This window comes from Stenella coeruleoalba (assembly GCF_951394435.1).
Source record: "Stenella coeruleoalba genome assembly, chromosome: 2".
Lineage (NCBI taxonomy): Eukaryota > Metazoa > Chordata > Mammalia > Artiodactyla > Delphinidae > Stenella > Stenella coeruleoalba.
The window spans coordinates 181,911,915-181,932,542 of NC_137147.1; the positions used below are offsets into that span (position 1 = coordinate 181,911,915).

General features: G+C 42.0%; 1 protein-coding gene across 10 annotated transcripts in view; it reads left to right on the top strand.

Annotated features, from left to right (window-relative positions):
* Nucleotides 1-20,628, top strand: part of MPP7 (MAGUK p55 scaffold protein 7) — a 250,221-nt gene that overhangs the window by 153,867 nt on the left and 75,726 nt on the right. For all 10 annotated transcript variants that reach the window (XR_013827385.1, XM_079915242.1, XM_079915244.1 and 7 more), the window contains 6 exons: nucleotides 6,444-6,575; nucleotides 11,021-11,102; nucleotides 11,614-11,699; nucleotides 15,197-15,271; nucleotides 15,451-15,647; nucleotides 16,123-16,187. Coding sequence is in view for 9 of the 10 variants with exons in the window: in XM_079915242.1 (XP_079771368.1) it covers nucleotides 6,444-6,575; nucleotides 11,021-11,102; nucleotides 11,614-11,699; nucleotides 15,197-15,271; nucleotides 15,451-15,647; nucleotides 16,123-16,187 (637 nt within the window). In the remaining variant the exon portion in view is untranslated. The remainder of the gene's footprint in view (nucleotides 1-6,443; nucleotides 6,576-11,020; nucleotides 11,103-11,613; nucleotides 11,700-15,196; nucleotides 15,272-15,450; nucleotides 15,648-16,122; nucleotides 16,188-20,628) is intronic.

Consider the following 20,628-nt stretch of genomic DNA (forward strand, 5'->3'; position numbering starts at 1 on the left):
CTTACCAGAAATTACTCACTGCCCGGGCATGCGGAGTGGATGAGACTTCATTAAAGCATAATAAATGGCAAAGTTAAGCTTCCTTCTGGAAGAATAAATCAGCGTTACTCATCCTTATGAGTCAGACACTTAATTCTAAGGGTCTGACAGATATTTAGAGCATAGAGTTGACTCCAGGGGGTCTGAGGCAGGGAGAGCTTGGGAGCCCGATGCGTTACAAAGCCCAGTGTTCAATTTCCTGTAGATTCCTCTAAGCGACAGGTAAACCCATCAGCTGTGATCGGTGGCATATGGAAACACAATTTTCATTTAGGTACTGCCTCCTGAAAGAATGTCTGTATAGTGAAGTTGCTGCAGTTAAAACAGGAAAAAGGAACACAAAGTTACTTTTAGTTGTCTAAAAGAAAAATGTTGCTAACCAAAACTATTTATAAAGCAAAGCTGTTAAAAATAATGAACTTGATATCTGTAAATTATTTATTTTGGAATCCAGATATGAAAGTACAGAGCTAAGGAGGAAAAGTAATAGCTGGTGTTCTAACAATGCCTATCGACTGTAATATTCACTTTATTATGAAATACATTCATTAGCATTCCCTGTTGTTCTTACCGTGTGCAACATAGTTACGCTAGGCGCACAGGTAACAGCCATTTCTGGCGCTCTTCTGTGTTCCCATCTGCAGTCATTCCTCTTGTCTGAAAGAACTTCTTACAACATTTTTGGTAATGCAAGTCCGCTGGTGATGAATTCCTTCAGCTTTTGTATGTCTTTACAAAGTCTTCAGTATTCCTTCTTTTTAAAAGGTATTTTTGCTGGGTATAGAATTTTAGGCTGCCAGTAGTTTTCCTTGAGTATTTTAAAGATGTGCTCCATTGTCTTGTGGTGTGCTTTTTTTTGGCTGATTTTAAGATAGTCCCCTTTTCACTGGTTGTAAGCAGTTTGGTGTTATGTCTTTTCTGTTTATTGTGCTTGGATACATTGAGCTTCTTAAACATATGGACTTTTTTGTTTCCATCAAATTTGGAATATTTTCTGCCATATTTCTTCAGATTTTTTTTAACACCTCTCCTGTCTCTGGAGATGCCAGTTCGGTGCATATAATAGACCATTGAAGTCCCACAGCTCAATAAATGTTCATAATTTTTCATTATATTTTCTCTTTGTGTTTCATGTGTTTCAGTAGTTTTATTGCTTTGCCTACAAGTGTTAATCTTATTCAGTGTACTGAATGAAATGTATTTTCACCTTTTATCTGTAGGAGCTTGGTTTGAATCTTCTTTGTATATTCCAAGTCTGCTGTTCAGCCCTTCTTCTGGCTTTTTGAACATTTGGAATTAGTAGTAACGGTTAATTTCCTTTTCTGTGATCTTTCTGTAATTTCAGGATTTGGTTCTACATAATTCTGTCATCTAACTTTTCAGGGTCTTGTTTTATATTTCTCATCATTGTGCATAGTAGTTGCTGATTTTGTACATGCCTAGTAATCGTTGATTGACTGTCAGTCATTGTGACTTGACTTTTTTTGATGCTGGATATTTTTATATATTTATAGATAATATTCTTGAGTTTAAATTACACAATTAAGTTATTTGGAGGCTTGCTTTTAAGCTTTGTTAGGTGAGATCTTAGCAGCATGTAATCTTGGGCTAATTATTTCCTGCTATTAAGAAAGTACCTCTCTGTTAACTCTCCTCAATGCCCTGTGAGTGGTGAGGCTTTTCCTTGTAACTGGTGGGAACAGGAGCTATTCCTGCCCTGTGCAAGCCTCGGGGATTGTTTCCTGTAATGCAGGGCTTCTCAACCTTGGAACTATTTACATTTGAGGACTGGATACTTACTTGGCGGAGGGGAGGGGACTGTCTGCTGTGGTATCAGATACCTCGGAGCATCTCTGGCCTCTGTGCACTAGACAGCAGTAGCATCCCTTGAATTGTTACAAACCAAAAATGTCCCCAGACAGCCATATGGCTCCCGGGGAGTAAAATTGCTCTCAGTTCCCAACTACTGCTCTAATCCTTCCTGGCAGTTGTTCCGTATGCGAGCCTTGGCTAAGGACTCAAGGAGCTCTGTGTCTGTGCAGCTCTCTCCATTCTCATCCCTTCCCTGAGAACGTTAGCCCCTTGATCTCCCTAGGTTCCCAGCTCTGCTGTCCTGGGTTCCTTCTCCCCCGACATAGCGGGAAATTCGCTCTAGACAGGAAGCTTGGGGCAGTCTTAGGGTTCGCAGTTGTTTCCTATGTCTCAGTGGTCACTGTCTTTCCTTGTCTCATCATGTCCAGTGTCTTCAAAAACCATTGCTTCATTATCTTTTTTTTTTTTTTTAAGTTTTCTCCAGTGGGTCCCTGTTAACTTCACCTTGGTTCTCATCCTCATTTTTTTCTTTTTTTTGCGGTACGCGGGCCTCTCACTGCTGTGGCCTCTCCCGTCGCGGAGCACAGGCTCCGGACGCGCAGGCTCAGCGGCCATGGCTCACGGGCCCAGCCGCTCTGCAGCATGTGGGATCTTCCCGGACCGGGGCACGAACCCGTGTCCCCTGCATCAGCAGGCGGACTCTCAACCCCTGCGCCACCAGGGAAGCCCCTCATCCTCATTCTTGAGCTGTACTTTTGCTGGATACACAATTCTGGGCTGACTGTTCTTTTCTTCCTAAGCGCTTTCAAGGTGTTTTAACTCTCTTCAGTGGTCTTGCTGCTTGATCAGTCAGTTCTCAATTACCTTTTTTTCTTTCCTTCCTGATGATCTGTGTTTTTCTCTCTGATATTTTTAAGAACTACTTTCTGTCTCTGGCATTCTGTCATTTCACTATGATGTATGTAAGCGTGGGTTAATTTTTATTGTTCCTGCTTCCTAAAGGATCCATTGGAGTTCCTGAATCTTCAGACTGTGTTTCTCATCAGTTGTCAAAACTTTGCAGCTATTATACCTTCAGATAATATTTTATCATCTGATGATGCTCTTCATTCTGTCCCTTTGAAACTTTGTTGGCTACCAAGAAAAGCACCAACCATACAGGAAAAAAATATTATTGGGTTCATTCATTTGGACCCTTTTTTGATCAGAGAACACTAATGAGGAAGTGAGAGCTACCAAGTGGGAGAAGGCGTTTGTGGCACCTGTAGCCGACAAAGGCTTGGATCCAGCGTGTTATAAAGAACTCTTACAGGTCAAGAAGACAAAGACAGATGGAACAGAACAATGTGCAAGGATCTTGAACAGGCATTTCACGAAAGAAGGTATCGTGATGAATAAAACCCTCGAAGACCTGTTGAAACTCCAAGCGAAAAATGGGACATTAGGTGTATCGGACACCACGGTTGGCAGCAAACAATTGACATTTACATGAAAGGAGTTAGAACAGCAGAAGCAGCAGCAGGAGGCTGAGAAACTGCACCGACAAGAGAGGAAGACCCTTCGCCGTTCAGCCGGTCACCTGAGGTCCAGGCCCTGGAGAGGACGGCCGTTCCACTGAGTCTGGAACCGATCCCACGCACGATTCAGAGGAGCTCACTTCCCCCACCCGATCATCGTAGAGTGTGTTATCCGCGCCGGGGACACGCGCTCCTGAAGTCCATGAAACCCTTGCTGCGTCTGCAGAGGGCAGCATCTGGCAGCGGGTCCCAGGCCTCCGGTCAGACCGCGGGGCTGGGCCCGCTGGCCGTGTGGGGCCCCAGGGCGCTTCTGTGCCTTGTCGCTCCCCAGGAACATTGTCCCTTTCCCCTGGTTTTAATCAAGTAGACAAGGTGGTGGTTTTGTAATATTGTGGAACGTGCACCGTGAAATGAGAGGTTCTCCTGTGCTGAAAACCAGGACTGACGGTTTTCCAGAAACATTCTTGCACTGCCTGCCACCATCCGTGAATCAGCCACCCCGAGATGCCATTCCTGTCTTCCCTGACTTGGGAGCGTCGGTCGTGTTTATGTTTATAAGGATATGCTGGTACCTGTGTTGCTTGTTTATGTGTTAGTTTGGGATTTTTTTAAAGCATATTTTTATACCAAGAGAACATAAAGTAATGGTAATAACAGCCTAAAACAGGAAGTGGAAGCTACTGGATATTCTTTTAACTTGGCACAAGATGAAATACAGACTTTTTCTTTTTTAATTCTGTTTCTTAAGTGCAATTAGAGATATACTGGCTGGAGAAAAACGTTTATAAAAAGACATGCTTTCATTTGAACAGCAAAGAAAAAAGATATCATGAGTTATAAGAAAGGTGAAATTTCAACCACGAGAAGATAACACTGTATACTCAGAATGGCCAAAGTTAAACTACTGTGAATTGGTGGATCCCTTGATGCAGCTAGAACTCACATAAGCTGTTGCGGGGAGAGGAGCTGGAACGACCACTTGGTCTCGTCTGCCTGTGTTGAATGACCTAGACTTCCACCCTTAAGTATACTTAACCCAGATTTGTGTGTGTATGCATCAGCTGATATGAAATATTTACCGCAGCACTGTTTATGATAGCCAGGAGCTGAAAACAGCCTAAGTGTCCCTCAGAGGCATAATGGGTAAAGAAACTATGAAATACGTACATGTTGGAGTACTGTACAGCCATGAAAAAAGGAATGGCTACTAGTAACAGCATGGGTGAACTTCACTAACTTAATGTCAGGGAAAAAAGGAAGATCCCATTTTGCGGCATTTAAATAGCGGCAAAACTACACCTTCAGCGGAATAGAGGCCACGGTGACTAGGAAGGAGCATGTTAGGGGCCCGTGGGGCGCAGTTAATGTTGTGTTTCTTGTTTGAGTGATATTTACAGGGACATATTCATTTTTGGAGATTCTTCGTGCCGTATGCTTATGAATTGTGAGCTCTTCCGTGTATATGTTACAGTCAGTAAGAAAGCTTAATTTAGGTACCGTTTCTTCACCGTCTTGGAGCTTCTGTTTCAGTAGATAGCGGATACATAAAAATGGAAACGGTTAAAAATTATGAGCATGTATGAAGGCAAAGAAGATGGTGCTATGAGATCACGTAACCCAGGGGTCTACATTTATATTGGATGTTTCGGCCACGCCTCTGTGAGAAAGAAGCCAGGTATTTAAACTCAGTGAGGAGGACAGTGGGTGTGAGACAGAGTTGGAGGGAAAATACAAGACTAGGACTTGCTTTTCATCCCAAACCAGTGGGTGGGTAGGAGAGTTCTTAGTAGACCACTTATGTGAGTTACTCTGAGTTTCAAAGTAATTACTCTGGGGGCTTCCCTGGTGGCGCAGTGGTTGAGAGTCCGCCTGCGATGCAGGGGACACGGGTTCGTGCCCCAGTCCGGGAGGATCCCACATACTGTGGAGCGGCTGGGCCCGTGAGCCATGGCCGCTGAGCCTGCGCGTCCGCAGCCTGTGCTCCGCGACGGGAGGAAAAAAAAAAAGTAATTACTCTGGACACACTGTGAATCAGGAATTTGAAAATGAGCCCAAGGTGAATGCAGGTGGACCATTGAAAGGCTGCAGGTAAAAATGCTCCAGGTGAAAGATGATGATCAATGATCTAGACCAAGGGTCTGCCAGCTTTTTTATGGAAAAATGTCTGGTGCTTGTACTCAGGTTCTCACTGTAGCATGGCAGGCGCCATGAGGCACACATCAGTGGACAGGCATGGCTGTGTTCCAGGAAAGCTTCCCTTACGAAAACAGGTGGCACAGTTGGCCACCGTCTGCTCTGGACTGGAGGGAAGATAACATGTTAGCTTACACTGTGGAAGCAGATTTAACAGGATGGGGTGTAGGTAAGGGGGATTTCAAGGCTCTGGCTGGAGTAATCGGTGCATCCTGGTGCTGCCGATTAGGGAACAAATTGGTTAAAAGTCTAGACCCACCCACCCCCAATATAGTGACATGTCACGTTATTCTCATCTTTGGTCTCTAATGACAATATGACCGTCTTGTGGAGTTTCACCACCACAGCCGTCATGACTAGAAATACTTTTATTTTATTCTTTTATACACACAGTCGGCTATTACATCAAAAATTTAAAAGTGAGAAAAATCACAGAAGAATGAAAGCTAGTCAGCTGTATTGAGCAGTTCTTTCTGTGTTTTCTGCTAACAGAAGGAAAGAAAAAAAAGACATGCGTCGTTGCCTGACACCTGCCAGCCCGTTGGCAGTCTATCTGTAGCCTCCTTTTTCTCCCTCCTTTCAGAAGTAACAGTCCCTCGGCGACCCCCCAGCTGCCACTTCTGTTCGGATGAACCGGAGGACGCTCACGCTGGCAGACGCTTTACGCTGACGCCTGCCGCAGCCTGTGGCCGAGTAGGGTTGCCTCTGTTGCTCTGCAGCTTCCCCTCGCCCCGTCTGCAGAGGCTCCTTCCCAAGTAGTCGCCTTCTTACGGCTGCTGTGGCAGAACTGGAGCATCAGTTTGATTTTCCTCGTACTGTGGTCAAGTGTAAAACGCCAAACACGTCCAACTACTGTAACACTTCTTCCCTTGGACTTTGTAGGCTTTGCTCTCTGTGCACGATACTGTGGCTCTGAAGAACTATGATCCCGTGTTGCCTCCTATGCCTGATGATATTGATGATGAGGAAGACTCGGTGAAAATCATCCGTCTGGTCAAGAACCGAGAACCGCTGGTGAGTTCTGGGCTGCATTTTATGCTCAGCTACGAGTAGATGCCATGATGAAGCCACGTCTGATGGGCACGTACCACCGATTCCTCTCTTTAAAATGTACTTCCTCTGTGTCCCGAACTTTGAAATAGGATTTAGAAAAATTAAAATGGAGCCAGATAAAATGGCAGGCATTCTTTTGGTTATAAATAGCAATAGTTTTGAAAATGTGACTTGTTGACATTTATAAAAGACAGCATAACGTGCACCAGTTACAGTTGATGTGAGATTTAGAAGTGCAACTAAAAATAATGGCTTATGGCTTTTCTAGAAAGCTGATGGATTTTAAAGTGACGAGGATAAATTAATCGGGTATCCGATATTTCAAAATGTAGATGTAACCATTTGTTTTAGCCCCAGAATTTATACAGTGCTGAACCACGTCAAGGTCTGGGGTAGGCCGACTAATGCCTCGCACCAGCCCGCAGTGATGTCGTGTCCTCATCTTCAGAACCCGTGGATATGTTACCTTAAAAGACACAGGGAGCTTTTCATGATTAGTTAGGGATCTGGAAACGGCGAGAGTCTCTTGGGTCATCAGGCGGCACCAGGGGAGTCACGAGGTTCTCATTAATGGGAAAGAGGGAAGCGGGGGGGTCAGAGGTACAGAAAGGTGTGATGGTGAAGGCAAGGGTGGGAGTGATGTGGCCGAGAGCCAAGGGACGCCAGAAGTGTCTAGAAACCGGGACAGGCAAGGACCGGATTCTTCCCTAGATCCTCCAGGACGAATGCCGCCCTGCTGGCACCTTGATTTGGGCCTGTAATACCCATTTTTGCCTTCCTGTCGATACCTCCAGACCTGTAAGATAATGAATTTGTGTTCTAGGAAGCCACTAGATTTGTGGACCTTTGTTCACAGCAGCAATAGGACATGAGTACAGAGTGTATCCATATGAAACTGTATTCAAAAGGAAAATAGATGTCACAGCCTAGCAGTTGGCTTTAAATGTGTTGTGGCCCATTTATTCCAGTTAAAACATTTTTGTGTTTTTAAGGCAAATGGCGGTTGGTCATAAGTGTAAGTGGCCCATGTACCTCAAAAAAAAAAAAAGAATGTAGGGATCAAAAAGAAGATTGAGTCAAGTGCTGGTATCCTGTAGAAAGTGAGAGACCGTTTCTCAGGTCCGTAGTTTACCCTGCACGGGGAGGTAGAATCAGCAGAGTGCAAGCATGTCTATTTCAAGGTCCTATCTGTAGCCATAGGTAAGTATATTTCAGGGCCTATAACAAGTCCTGTAAGTGTTGGAGTGCTTTTCTCCCTCCGCACACCCTGGAAGTGATTTCTTTCAGCCCCTGGCTTTAAAAACCATTTATGTGCCAGGGACCCCCAGGCCCCTTTTCCTTCCGGACCTTTCGTCTGATCTTTAAATTTGCACGTCCATCCGTCTGCCCAGTGTCTCCATTTGGACGTAGCAGGCATCTCAGTCTTCACGTGTCTGCAAGTAGACTGTCTGCAGTCTGGTCCAGCCCTGTGGTTCCCCCTCTCAATGATGGACAATCCCATCTCTGCAGTTATTCAGCCAGGAGCCATAGAGTCTACCTGTGATACCTCTCTTTCTTTCACATCCCATTTCCGGTCCACTGGGAAATCCTTTCAGCCCTACCAGTGTATTCCAACACACCTGGCCCACTTTTCATCACGGCTCGTCCTGACCGTCAGATCCAGGCCTCCAGCATCTTTGCCCTCGATTGTTGTGACAGCCGCCTCCTTGTTTGCCTTTTTTTTTTTTTTTTTTTGCGGTACGCGGACCTCTCACTGTTGCGGCCTCTCCCGTTGCGGAGCACAGGCTGCAGACGCGCAGGCTCAGCGGCCATGGCTCACGGGCCCAGCCGCTCCGCGGCATGTGGGATCCTCCCGGACCGGGGCACGAACCCGCGTCCCCTGCATCGGCAGGCGGACTCTCAACCACTGCGCCACCAGGGAAGCCCTCCTTCAGTCTCTTCTTACGGCAGGTGGAGGGGTCCTTCCGGATCATGTCACTGCCGCTGTGCAGGTTCTCCCTGTTTGTTTCACAGCTCAGTCCAGAATCCTCCCGGGGACCTACAGAGCGCTGCGCGCTCCGACTCCCTGGCCCACCTGCTGCTGCTTCTCCCCTTTTACGTTGCCCCAGACACAGTGGCTTCTTTGTGCTTCTCTGATCGTCCATTTTGCCCTGTTCTTTCGCTTTGGGTAACTCCTTCATCCCCTTCCAGCCTTTTCGTTGAGAGCGGCGTCTTTATATGCTGTCTTCCCTCTCCCTGCCCTACCCCCTCCGTAGTTTTTACCACCTTCTAACGTGCTGTAGGACAGATCTAATTGTTTCATCTTCTGTCTGTTGTCTGTCTCCCCTGTGAGAATGTAAGCTCCATGAGGGGGAAGAAACGCCTGGGTTTCTTTTTTTTTTTCAGCAATGTGTCAGAAACCCTTAGACCAGAAGCTGGCACATAGTAGGTTCTCAGTAAACATTTATCAACTTCACTGAGCACAGCAGACTGGATGGTTCCACACTGAAAAACTGTCATCCATGGTGGAGCAGGACATTCGTTGCAGTTACCTAATTTCGTGTTACAAACCACCACCCAAAGTTTGTAGCTAAAACGATAATATTATCTCTCACAGTTTTGGAGGTTGACAGGCTCAGGTGGGCAGTTTTTCCTTAGAGTCCCTCCTGTGCAGTTAGACAGGGGCTGAGACTGGAGGCACCTGAGGGTTACTTCATCCCCAGGACTGGTGTCTGGGCTGGGTGGCTGGAAAGCTGGGGTCTGGTCAGGCATCTCTTTTAACAAGTGGCATCTCCACCTGGCTGGCTTGGACCTCCTCACAGCGTGGCTGTACACGTGATCTCTTCCATGGTGGCTGACTTCCCACAGAGCCAGCATTTCAAGAGTTCCAGAAAGTTGGCTGCAAGTCTCCTCACAGCCTTAGGTGCCCCAGAACCCTTTCACCACTTGACGTGGGGGTACAGCAGGCGCACACCAAGAGGGGGAATTGATGCTCTGCACCTGCAGAAGCAGCGGTTGCGAAAGCGATTCTCATCAGTGCGCCTTAGACAGGTTCTGACGTGACTGCATACTAGTTGTCTGATCTCAGGCAAATTATAACCATTTGGCATTCAAGTTCTCATCTATAAAATACAGATAAGTAATCTTAAATTAGATAACTAGACCCTTATGACATTAGGCGTACTTCGGTGGGAGAGTTTGAGACACATTGTTAAAGAAAGTGAAAGTTGATCTAATTACACTAATTAGTTATATTAAGGATATTACATTTCCAGTCATCTTGGCTACAAGTTATCTGTTGAAAAGCAGAAAATACCAGTAATTGAAGAGTCTAAGGTTTATGACCATGGAGAGATACCCATTCAAGTCTCCGGCCTTGAATGCATGCGTAGGTGAGGAAAAATGCCACAAAATTATCCTGACACTTAATTATTTAATTTTTTTGCTATTATTAGATATGTATTTGATAGCTGTCATATACAAAATGAAACGTCATATAGAAAGCGCTTACTACAAATGGATTCCCAATTTTGTTTCCATATCTATTTGGTAATGCTGTACGTGTGTTTATTGGCGAACGTGAGAAGAATTCCACCTTCTTGGGGGTGCGCCCTGCCTCCACCTAACGTGCACCTCTTCAGCGCGTGGTGTGATGTTGGTGGCCTGTCTAAACCACTGCCAGTTTCTTGGAAGCAAAGTCATGAAAAGGCGTTCAGAGTAACTGTGTGTACCTGATGTTCTGACGAACAGCATGCAGTTAATTTGCTTCTGAACATGCATAAGTAAAGAATTTCTGGGTTCTTTTTGAAACTGTTTCCTAATCTCACGCCAAAATGTTAGTTCCATTTGTACCTAGGTGCAGTCCTAGTACCTAAAAACCTCGGAGTAACAGATCTTTTTTTTTTTTTCCCCCACTTTCTTTATTATCATTGCTGAGTTCCTTTACTGTAATGTAATAGTGTAACAGAAGGATCACTGAACTAAAGGTCAGGTGATCTGGGTTTTAGTTTTCTAGTTTATATAATCTTTTTTCTCTTCACTTCACCTTCTCTGTTTAGTCTACCTTCTCACAGGGTATTGTAAAGATAAACTGAAATGAGGAAGTGCTCTAAAAGGGTAAAAGCAAATAGGATTCAAATACAAGGTATTATAATGGAAAGAAGATATTTGTACACTTTGCATAGTACTGAAGAGATTAAAGGTTTCAAAAGTCTTTGTGCTGAAAACCTTAGACGATCTGTGTGGTAGAAAGTTGTGTGTCTAGTGATAAGTATTTGTGAGCAAATGGCATGACTTCTGTTCCCCCTTCCTTTACTTTTTGTAGCGTTTTTACTTTTTCCAGATGAATGTCCTTATTTCTGTCCTTATTTCTTTCCTACCACCCAGTACACACATTTACCCACAAATACTATTTTTTTCCTTAAAAGGGAGCTACCATTAAGAAAGATGAGCCCACCGGGGCCGTGGTTGTGGCCAGAATCATGAGAGGAGGAGCTGCGGACAGAAGTGGTGAGAGTTTGAACGTTAGGCGGGCGTGGACGGGGCGCGTGGATCTTATGTGACACATTTCCGGGATGTAGCTAAGAGGATAACAGTCTTTTGATACAATACAGCAAAACAGGAATAAGATATCGTACTCTGTGTTAAAATGTGGGAACCTATTTAAATGGTAAATTTCATTCTAGAATACTTTACGGTCTTAGCTTATATAGGCTTCCAAGGTTATATTAAGACTTAGTTCAGTGTTTCTGATTTGAAAAGTACTACTGAAAGCACACAGCCTTTTAAAAATTTATCTTAAAATGAAAGTAATGTGCATCTCTAGAAAAAGACTGAGATGCCTCTGCTGTTGCTTTGGCAGCGTTGTGATGTTACGGCCTGGGCGAGGCTGGAGCCGCAGCCTCTGAAACCTCAGAGGCCTGGGATGTGCACTGAGGGTACCACACGGTGCTTTCAGGATGGGCACACTGCAAACCACCGTACGTAACACTGCTTACTTTCTGAATTTGCGATTTCTCAGGTCTTATTCACGTTGGCGATGAACTTAGGGAAGTGAATGGGATACCTGTCGAGGATAAAAGCCCTGAGGAAATCATTCAGATCTTGGTAAGCTGAACATTTACTTAAAAACTGCAGTGGAAATGAGGTTGGATCACTGTATTTCAGACCTGGTTGTGAACACAGGGTTTGGATTTAATAGTCCAGGGTTTGGATCCCAGTGCTGTTACTTAATCCCCCTTATGTCCTTGGAAAATACCTTAATCTTTTTATTTCCTCCCTGTTTTCATCTACAGAATGAGAATAAGAAGTGGTAACTCTCACTGGAGTGTCTGGAGCGTTAAATGAGCCAATGTAGATCACGAGTTTGACAGGGCCCATCTCAGATTAGGTCCTTAATACATGGCACATACTCTGTTGTTGAGGATGCATTTATCTCTGTCTCTAGGGGCTATGCTTTCCGGGTATATAAAAAAGTGAAACTAACTTAGATGTCTTATGAAATCTAAAACGAAATTATTATAAGCCTTGGCAATATAAATTCTCAAGTTCATTTGTAAGGATAGAGTAAAGGGAGACTGTCCCTGTTGCATATGAAAGCATGTTATTAACCTATAGAGAGTTTAGTATCTCAAAATAGACCTCAGTATATATGAAAATGTAGTGTATGATTAAGATGGCATTTTAAATCAGTGTGAAAGCAGTGAGATCATTTCATAAATGGTATTGGATTAATTGATTATTCAGTTAGAAAAAATAGTCCTTATTTTACAACTCACACAAAAATAAATCCCCTCAAATCAAGTAAGTTTTTTAAAAAGTCATAAAAAGTACAGAAAGGTTTTTTTAACCTTGATGTGAAATTCAAATAGAAAAATAACTGACGTGATGACTAGAATTGAAAACTTTTTCTACAGTAGAAGATGCTGTACATAAAATTTAAAAGACAAATGAGGTCGTAGGCAAAATATTTTCAATTTATATGATAGAAGGCTCATATTTTAATGGATATAGAGAGTTCTTAAAAATCATTAAGAAAGAAACGGTTACAGAAAAATCAGCAAAGTGTATGTACAGAGAATTACAAAAGGAGACACGATGTCTGAAACATATTGGATTGGTGGTTATTTAAAAGCTTGGTAATGCCCAGAGTTAGCCAGATTATAAGGGAATAGATATGTTTAGATGCTTTTTTTGGTACAGGGTAAACTAATAGAACCTTTTGAGACGGCTCTCTGAAACTGTCCATTTTAAATGTGCTTACTCCTTAATCAGGAAATTCAACTGTTGCAAATTAACCCAAAGGAAATAATTTCAAACGTGTATAAACAAGATATTTTAAAAATATTTAGAAACTGTCAAGAAGGTTGAATTGATTATTCATTCACGTGATGGATTACTGTGAAGCGTTCACAATGGCTGATAGACCGATATGACTTATAATAGTAATAATAGTAATACTAGTAATTGCTTACATTGATTGAGCCCTTAATGATACTGTTCTAAGGGCTTTACGTGCATTAAAACAGCGGTCCCCAGCCTTTTCGGCACCAGGGACCGGTTTCGTGGAAGACAGTTTCTCCACGGGGTGGGGGAAGGTTTCGGGATGATTCGAGCGCATTACATTTACTGTGCACTTTATTTCTGTTACGATTACACTGTGATATATAATGAAATAATTGTACAAGCCTCCATAACGCAGAATCAGCGGGAGCTTCTTTTCACTTGCCACTCACCGATAGGGTTTTGTTATGAGCCTGCAAGCAATTGATTTATGACGGTCTCTGTGCAGTCAGACCTCTCTGCTAATGATGACCTGTATCTGCAGCCGCTCCCCAGCGCTGGCATCGCCGCCTCAGCTCCACCTCAGGTCATCAGGCATTAGATTCTCATAAGGAGCACGCAGCCTGGATCCCTCACGTGTGCGATTCACGGTAGGGTTCGCGCTCCTGTGAGCATCTAATGCCGCCGCTGATCTGACAGGAGGCGGAGCTCAGGTGGTAGCGAAAGCGACGGGGAGCGGCTGTAAATACAGATGCAGCTTCGCTCGCTCGCCCGCCACTCGCCTCCTGCTGTGCGGCCCGGTTCCTAGCAGGCCGCGGACTGTTACGGTCCATGGCCCGGGGGTCGGGGACACCTGCATTAAAACACACACACACAAACTAGAAGAAGGGGAAGGGATTATAGGGAAGACTTGCTTTCTTTCTACTTATGCAATTTAGTATTATATAAATTCTTAATAAGGTTAGTGAGTTACTTCTATGATAAGCAGTAACAGTGATATTACCATTTTGAAATCACTCCTTTATAAAATTCTGATATTTCTACTATTAAACCCCCATTTTATGTGAGTCTCTGCTGCACTGGAGCTGCTTCCATATGCTGACAAAAGCTGGTTCAGTGCAGCTTTTCCCATCCTGGCTTTCAGTGCCTTCATGCTGATACATTGAAACTGGCTGTGATGGAAGTATTCACACCATGGAAACCGGCAGACGGTATCAGTCAGGGCCTTCTTAACAAAATGGAGTCCTGGCCACCAGCACACACTGATAGCCAGAGCCTCAGGGAGGCCCACCGCCCCTCCCCCCTCGCCTTTCCTCCCTGTCCGCCTGTCCTCCTAAATACGTACTTAGTGCTTTCACAGAGCTTACCATTTAGTGAGGGTAACAGATATTAAGAAATAATTGTGTAAGTAATTACACAGATATGGTTATGACAAATGCTAAAAAGAGAGAAAGAATGACGTAAGGGTGTGTTAAAGGCAGACCTACAATTTAAAAACAATTTTTTTTGAAGTATAGTTACTTTGCAATGTCGTGTTGGTTTCAGGTGTACAGCAAAGTGATTCAGTTACACACACACACACGCACACACACACACACGTATATACATATATATATCCTTTTTCAGCTTCTTTTCCATTGTAGGTTATTACAAAATATTGAGTAGAGTTCCCTGTGCTACACAGCAGGTCCCTGATAGGAAGACCTACCCTTGTCTGAGGTAGTCAGCAAAGAATTTGGGGTATTGTTGCTTGCTTTAATGAAATTAGAATAGACACTCTTTCCATCTTTTAATTAATCTGCTACATTTGGTACTTCTCTTACTAACCAGAATATAATAGAGATGAGTGTTTTCCATTATTTTTCTGATGAGCATCGCAACTAATTGAATCACGTATTTATAGCCACATTACTGGTAGTTGCAGGAATTTTGTCCCTGAAACCTGGCTGCTGAGCCTTAGATGCAGCGGTCTGAACCTTGCACACGGTCTGTTCTTGCCATTTAATCCTGTTTAAGGCACTGCATATTCTTTCTATTTTGAAGTAACTCAACATGGATGGTAATACATTCATCGGCATTTTAAAAGTGCACAAGAGGTAAAAGTGGTTTAGTGGTTAATGTTTTTTAACTTATTTGACAAACTTTAGTGCCTCTCACGTTACAGGAATTTCTACAAAAATAGTTTCCTCGGTTTGTTCTGTCTAAGAGTAGAAACCCCAAGCTTGTAAATTTTTAGAATCGTTTCATTTTCTACCTATTTGACTTTCTTCCTCCTTGGCTCCAGCGGTCTTCTTATAACTCTTTCTTTCCTCTGACATCAGGCTCAGTCTCAGGGCGCAATCACATTCAAGATTATACCCAGCATCAAGGAGGACACACCATCAAAGGAGGGCAAGGTAACCATTCCTCAGAAACCTTTTTTTTTGTGGGAACCGATGTTTTTCCATTTACTAAATGGAACACAACAAGTTTATCTTAATATTCTATTTCTTAAATCAATCAGAGTTAGAAGAATGTTGGCTACTTCACATTTATTTTTTTATATTTATACATCTGAAACGGAACTTTCTTCCAGATGTTTATCAAAGCCCTCTTTGACTATGACCCTAATGAGGATAAAGCAATTCCATGTAAGGAAGCTGGGCTTTCTTTCAAAAAGGGAGATATTCTTCAGATTATGAGCCAGGATGATGCAACATGGTGGCAGGCGAAGCACGAAGGAGATGCCAATCCCAGAGCAGGCTTGATTCCCTCAAAGCATTTCCAGGAAAGGTGAGTTCCTGGCACAGAATCATGGCCTGTCTTCAGCTGACCTTTTGTTCTCTGCAAAGTACCATTCCAGCATACTTGTGATAGAAGAAGCACTAAAACCTTGCCTTAGAATTCCTTATCCCTCAGGTTTGGGTTTCTGTTTTGTCTAACGAAGCATGAATAATGACCAAAAATAATATGACACTCTCAGGTCATATTCAGTTTTTGTTACGAAACAAATGGAAAATAGCACATTAATATCTGAAACTGTATTGATGTGAAAGATGGAAAAATAAAGAAGAGTGATTTCAGAGTGGGGAGAATTTATGAAAATTTGAAAGTAGAGGATTTATTTCTTAATTTGAGTAGATTGCATTGTGTTCATTTTTTCCTCCAACGTTCCATTTTTTTCTTAAGGCTTTTAATATTTTGGTGTTAAGTTAATCTTGGATCTGTACTGAAAATTGATAGGCATATTGACCTTCTTTTTCCCCAGGAGATTGGCTCTGAGACGACCAGAAATATTAGTCCAGCCCCTGCAAGTTTCCAACAGGAAATCATGTAAGTGTGTTCATCAGAACGCAGAGTAACTAAGTCTTGCTGTTTACTTTTGACTGTACAGCAGGTGTTTGTGGTAGAATAAGAGGTCCTATTACCTGTGATAGCGTTTGGATCATCATTTCACAAGAACCAACAAGGAACAAATTCATAGTGGGAATAGTAAAGTGAATCTTTTGAAGAAAGGGGTGTTTGGTGTTGTTTATAATAAACCCATGACTCACTCTGTAAGAAAAAAGCTAATAACTACAGCTCTCTTTGATTCTGAATTTAGGTATTTTATAATGTAACCTAAAATGCACTCTGATTTCTCTAAAGCTAGGAGGTTTGGATAAGATATTTCTCGGTAAAGACTGGAGGAAAAAAATCCATCACTTTCTAGGGCACAAAAGCAATTGTGCCTAAAACAGTCATTCTTGTTCTACTTTCTTCCTTGCTTATTTTGACATCACAGTAACTCTGACCTTCAACCGGTCTGTTCAGAGTTATTACCAAACTAGATTAAAAGAAAACAAGAATAAGAAAACCGATGATGTAGGATTACTGGAAAAGAATGGTTTTTCTTTTAACCCAGCCTTCTCTCAGATTCTCTTTACTTCTCACCTCCCACCTCTTGTGAGTCCCCATCCTACTTTATCTTCTCTGCTTCATGGTTCTAGGTAGTTTAAGAGTTAAAAAAAAAAAAAAGCCCTTTTGTTTTCAGCATAGAAATTGTACGTTAAAAGGTGAAATAAGCAAATAAATGGTCCTGGAATTTCACACCAACATCTGTTTTTAGTATCGTTGCATTTTTTCCCATCTCCTGTTATTTCTGTCAGTTCGTAGAAGCCTAGAGCCCAGGAATCACGTTATAAGGGAGCCAAACTGCAGTCGAGTATAAATCTCACAAGCAAGCTTCAAGCAGAGCACTGACTCAAAAGCCTGCTTGTTCTTGCCCTGTTAAGTCTGGGCAGAAGGAAAAAACACTTGTCGTAGAATGCCACGTGTCCCGCGACATCGAAAGCTTCAAGCTTAACCAGAATGTTGCATTGTTCTTACGTGTGAAGCATTTTCACTGGCAACTCATCCAGTGGAAGGGAGCTCTGAGGCCTCTACCTGACCTGCTCTTTGAGGGTTTTTTACATTTGGGGGCCTGCACATTGCTTACACATTTGGTGCCTGGGGGATGCAATGTGTCTAACTTGAAAATAAAATAAATGGGATTCTACTCGAATCTGAATCCATACTCTAATTTGCTTGAGTTTTAAGCAACTTAGAAATGTGTAATTGGTTATAATTATGAATTTTCACTTACTTAAAATTTTTGATGTATTTTTTTTGTTTTAAAGAACTGTGCAAAGTAGAGAGATTGTCTTCTTAATAGCTCTCCCCAAGCTGGTTTCAGGATAAATGTGTGTGAGTGAGCGTGTGTGTGTGTGTGTGTGTGTGTAGAACTCTAATTGTAATGGAGGCTATTTTGTCTTTGAATTTACATAATTTCTTTTTTTTAATTTAATTTTTTTTTTTTATATAGCAGGTTCTTGCTAGTGATCTATTTTATACACATCAGTGTCTACACGTCGATCCCAATCTCCCAGTTCATCCCACCGCCCCACCACCCAACCCCTCTTTCCCCCCGTGGTGTCCATATTGTTTGTTCTCTACATCTGTGTCTCTAATTCTGCCTTGCAAACCGGTTCATCTGTACCATTTTCCTAGATTCCACATATATGCGTTCATATATGATATTTGTTTTTCTCTTTCTGACTTACTTCACTCTGTATGACAGTCTGTAGGTCCATCCACGTCTCTACAAATGACCCAGTTTTGTTCCTTTTCATAGCTGAGTAATATTCCATTGTATATATGTGCTGCGTCTTCTTTATCCGTTTGTCTGTTGATGGGCACGTAGGTTGCTTCCAGACCTGGCTATTGTAAATAGTGCTGCAGTGAACATTGGCGTGCATGTGTCTTTTTGAATTATGGTTTTCTCAGGGTATATGCCCAGTAGTGGTATTGCTGGGTCATATGGTAGTTCTATCTTTAGTTTTTTAAGGAACCTCCATACTGTTCTCCATAGCGGCCGTATCAATATACATTCCCTCCGACAGTACAAGAGGGTTCCCTTATCTCCGCACCCTCTCCAGCATTTGTTGTTTGTAGATTTTCTGATGATGTCCAGTGTGAAGTGACACCTCATTGTAGTTTTGATTTGCATTTCCCTAATATGAATTTACATAATTTCTTTTATTTGTTAATACTCTGGTGTTTGAGTTTCAGGGCTTTTCTTTATGGAACGTGGTCGTCCTTTCACCCTTTCTTCCTTTTCTTCTATTTTTAACCTAGATTTTGATTCACTGAGAGATGCATTGTTTGTTCTCAGAGGTAGATGTTCTTTACTTTTAAATAAAAAAATAAATCTGATCGATATTATCCAAAGTAAATACAGCGTGTAGTAAATAGCCTCATTCAGAGAGACCGTATACTTCCGTGAAAATTAAATAAAAGGCCACTGTCTTCTCAAAAAATTGAAATTTCATTTGAAATTCTTTGAATGTTGTCTCATAAACCCCTGAACTCAAAAGTTATACAAAAATCATTGCACTGGCTCTGAACATGTATTTATTTATTTTTTAAATTTATTCATTTGGCCTCACTGCGTGGCACGTGGGGGGACCTTAGTTCCCTGACCAGGGATCAAACCCGTGCCCGTTGCATTGGAAGCGCGGAGTCTTAATGACCGGACTGCCAAGGAAGTCCCTGGCTCTGAACATTTTTATAAGTATTTAAAAGCACTTCGTTTTGTAACCTGTGTATTTGAAAGTGATTTTTTTTTTAATGTAACTAAATCTTATAAAGACCATCTGACTCAACACTTCCTGGACTTCAACCTTTGGTACTTAGGTTTTTGGAATAGGACATTTGTTATCATGCCCTTTGCTAAATTACAGAATAATACTATGAAGAAAAGCAGAAAGTTGATATAAAATCCTTTATTTTTATATTTTATTTTATTGAAAAAAATCTGTATATATTTTATAATCCATCTATTTAATTACATTGAATAGTCATGGAATAGGTTTTAAGAAAATTTCTGATTTAATATAAAATTTCTAAAAGAAGAATAATTCTCTCACATTGCTGTTTATAAATTTATGAAAAATACTCATGTTGATAAAAGTTTTCTGCACTAAATTTCACAAGTGCTCTTAAAACCTAGGAAGATATTGGTTAAGCAATGAGTTTAGAATAATGACTTAAAGGTCATTAGCCAGTTAACTTTTTTGACAAATTGACTGCTTTTGTATTAGTAGGATTTTACTCTTTATTTGATTCACAGTGTATCATCATAACTGAAGTCTTCATGGAGGAAAAGTTCATGGAAGATGGCTCTGGTGCCGTAGGGCTTCAGCTAGCGTGCACACAGAGGTCAGAAAGGACTGGAGCACCCCGGTACTGTTATCTCTGCCTTTATATTTGTGCTAGAACTCTGGGTCCGGGCTCCATGGTTAAAAAGTCAGAAGCCGTGGTAGTACCGACCTCCTCCGGCTTTTCGACTGGCACCCTTATGCAGAACTCTGAGTGTGGGTGGTGTTCATCCTTGATGCTTGGTTATTTCCTCTCCTTAGGAATCTTGGCGTACCTAACGCACATACAGAAAACAGGCTCTTCAAACGAGGTGTTCCTCGCTGCGACCAACGTTTAGATTGTGCTCAGCAGGACACGGGGTGCGTGTTTGGGGCCCAAGTAAGCGCCTATCTCATGTCTCAAGCAGCACGTAGGGGCAGTTCTCCTGACAGACACTTAGTAGCTTGCAGTTCTTGTGTCGATAGAATTTACCCTACGACTTCCCTGCCAAAGCTTATTGTTACAGTTCAGTTGCATATATAGAGCCGTATGATGGCACCTAACCTTTGAAAAGAAATATGAATTTCTTTGATTACTTGAAATATTGTTTGTTCCCTTTCTATTGAAACATAAGTATGTAAGTTAGGAATTAGCTTCTTAGTAGCATAAACATTAACTTTAACTTCAATCCGATGTAACTTATATTTAAATCGAGTTCTTATTCATGTACTATATTTTACTGCAGAATGTTCAAGTATAATACTTACTTGCAGTGCTTGGTTTCCTTTTTTTAGTTATCAAAGTATAAATAGCTGAACATTTCTAATAACGCTGATTGAATAATATTAATGAAGACATTTTCTTTTACAAAATAGCTCTAATAGAATTCTAGTAATAAATAAACGAGAAATCAAAAATGTACAATTTATTGACTTTTTAAAAATTAGAAGGTAAAGACACAAAATAATTTAGAATTTGTTTTAACCGATTTTGATGGTTATCATGTGGGTAAAAAAGAAAATATGTGACTGCAGGCAAGAGGTGTCCATTCAAACAGGCTGTCACCAAATTCACTCAAAGACAAGTATTTTGTGGATTGAAGATCTCAAGCTACCAA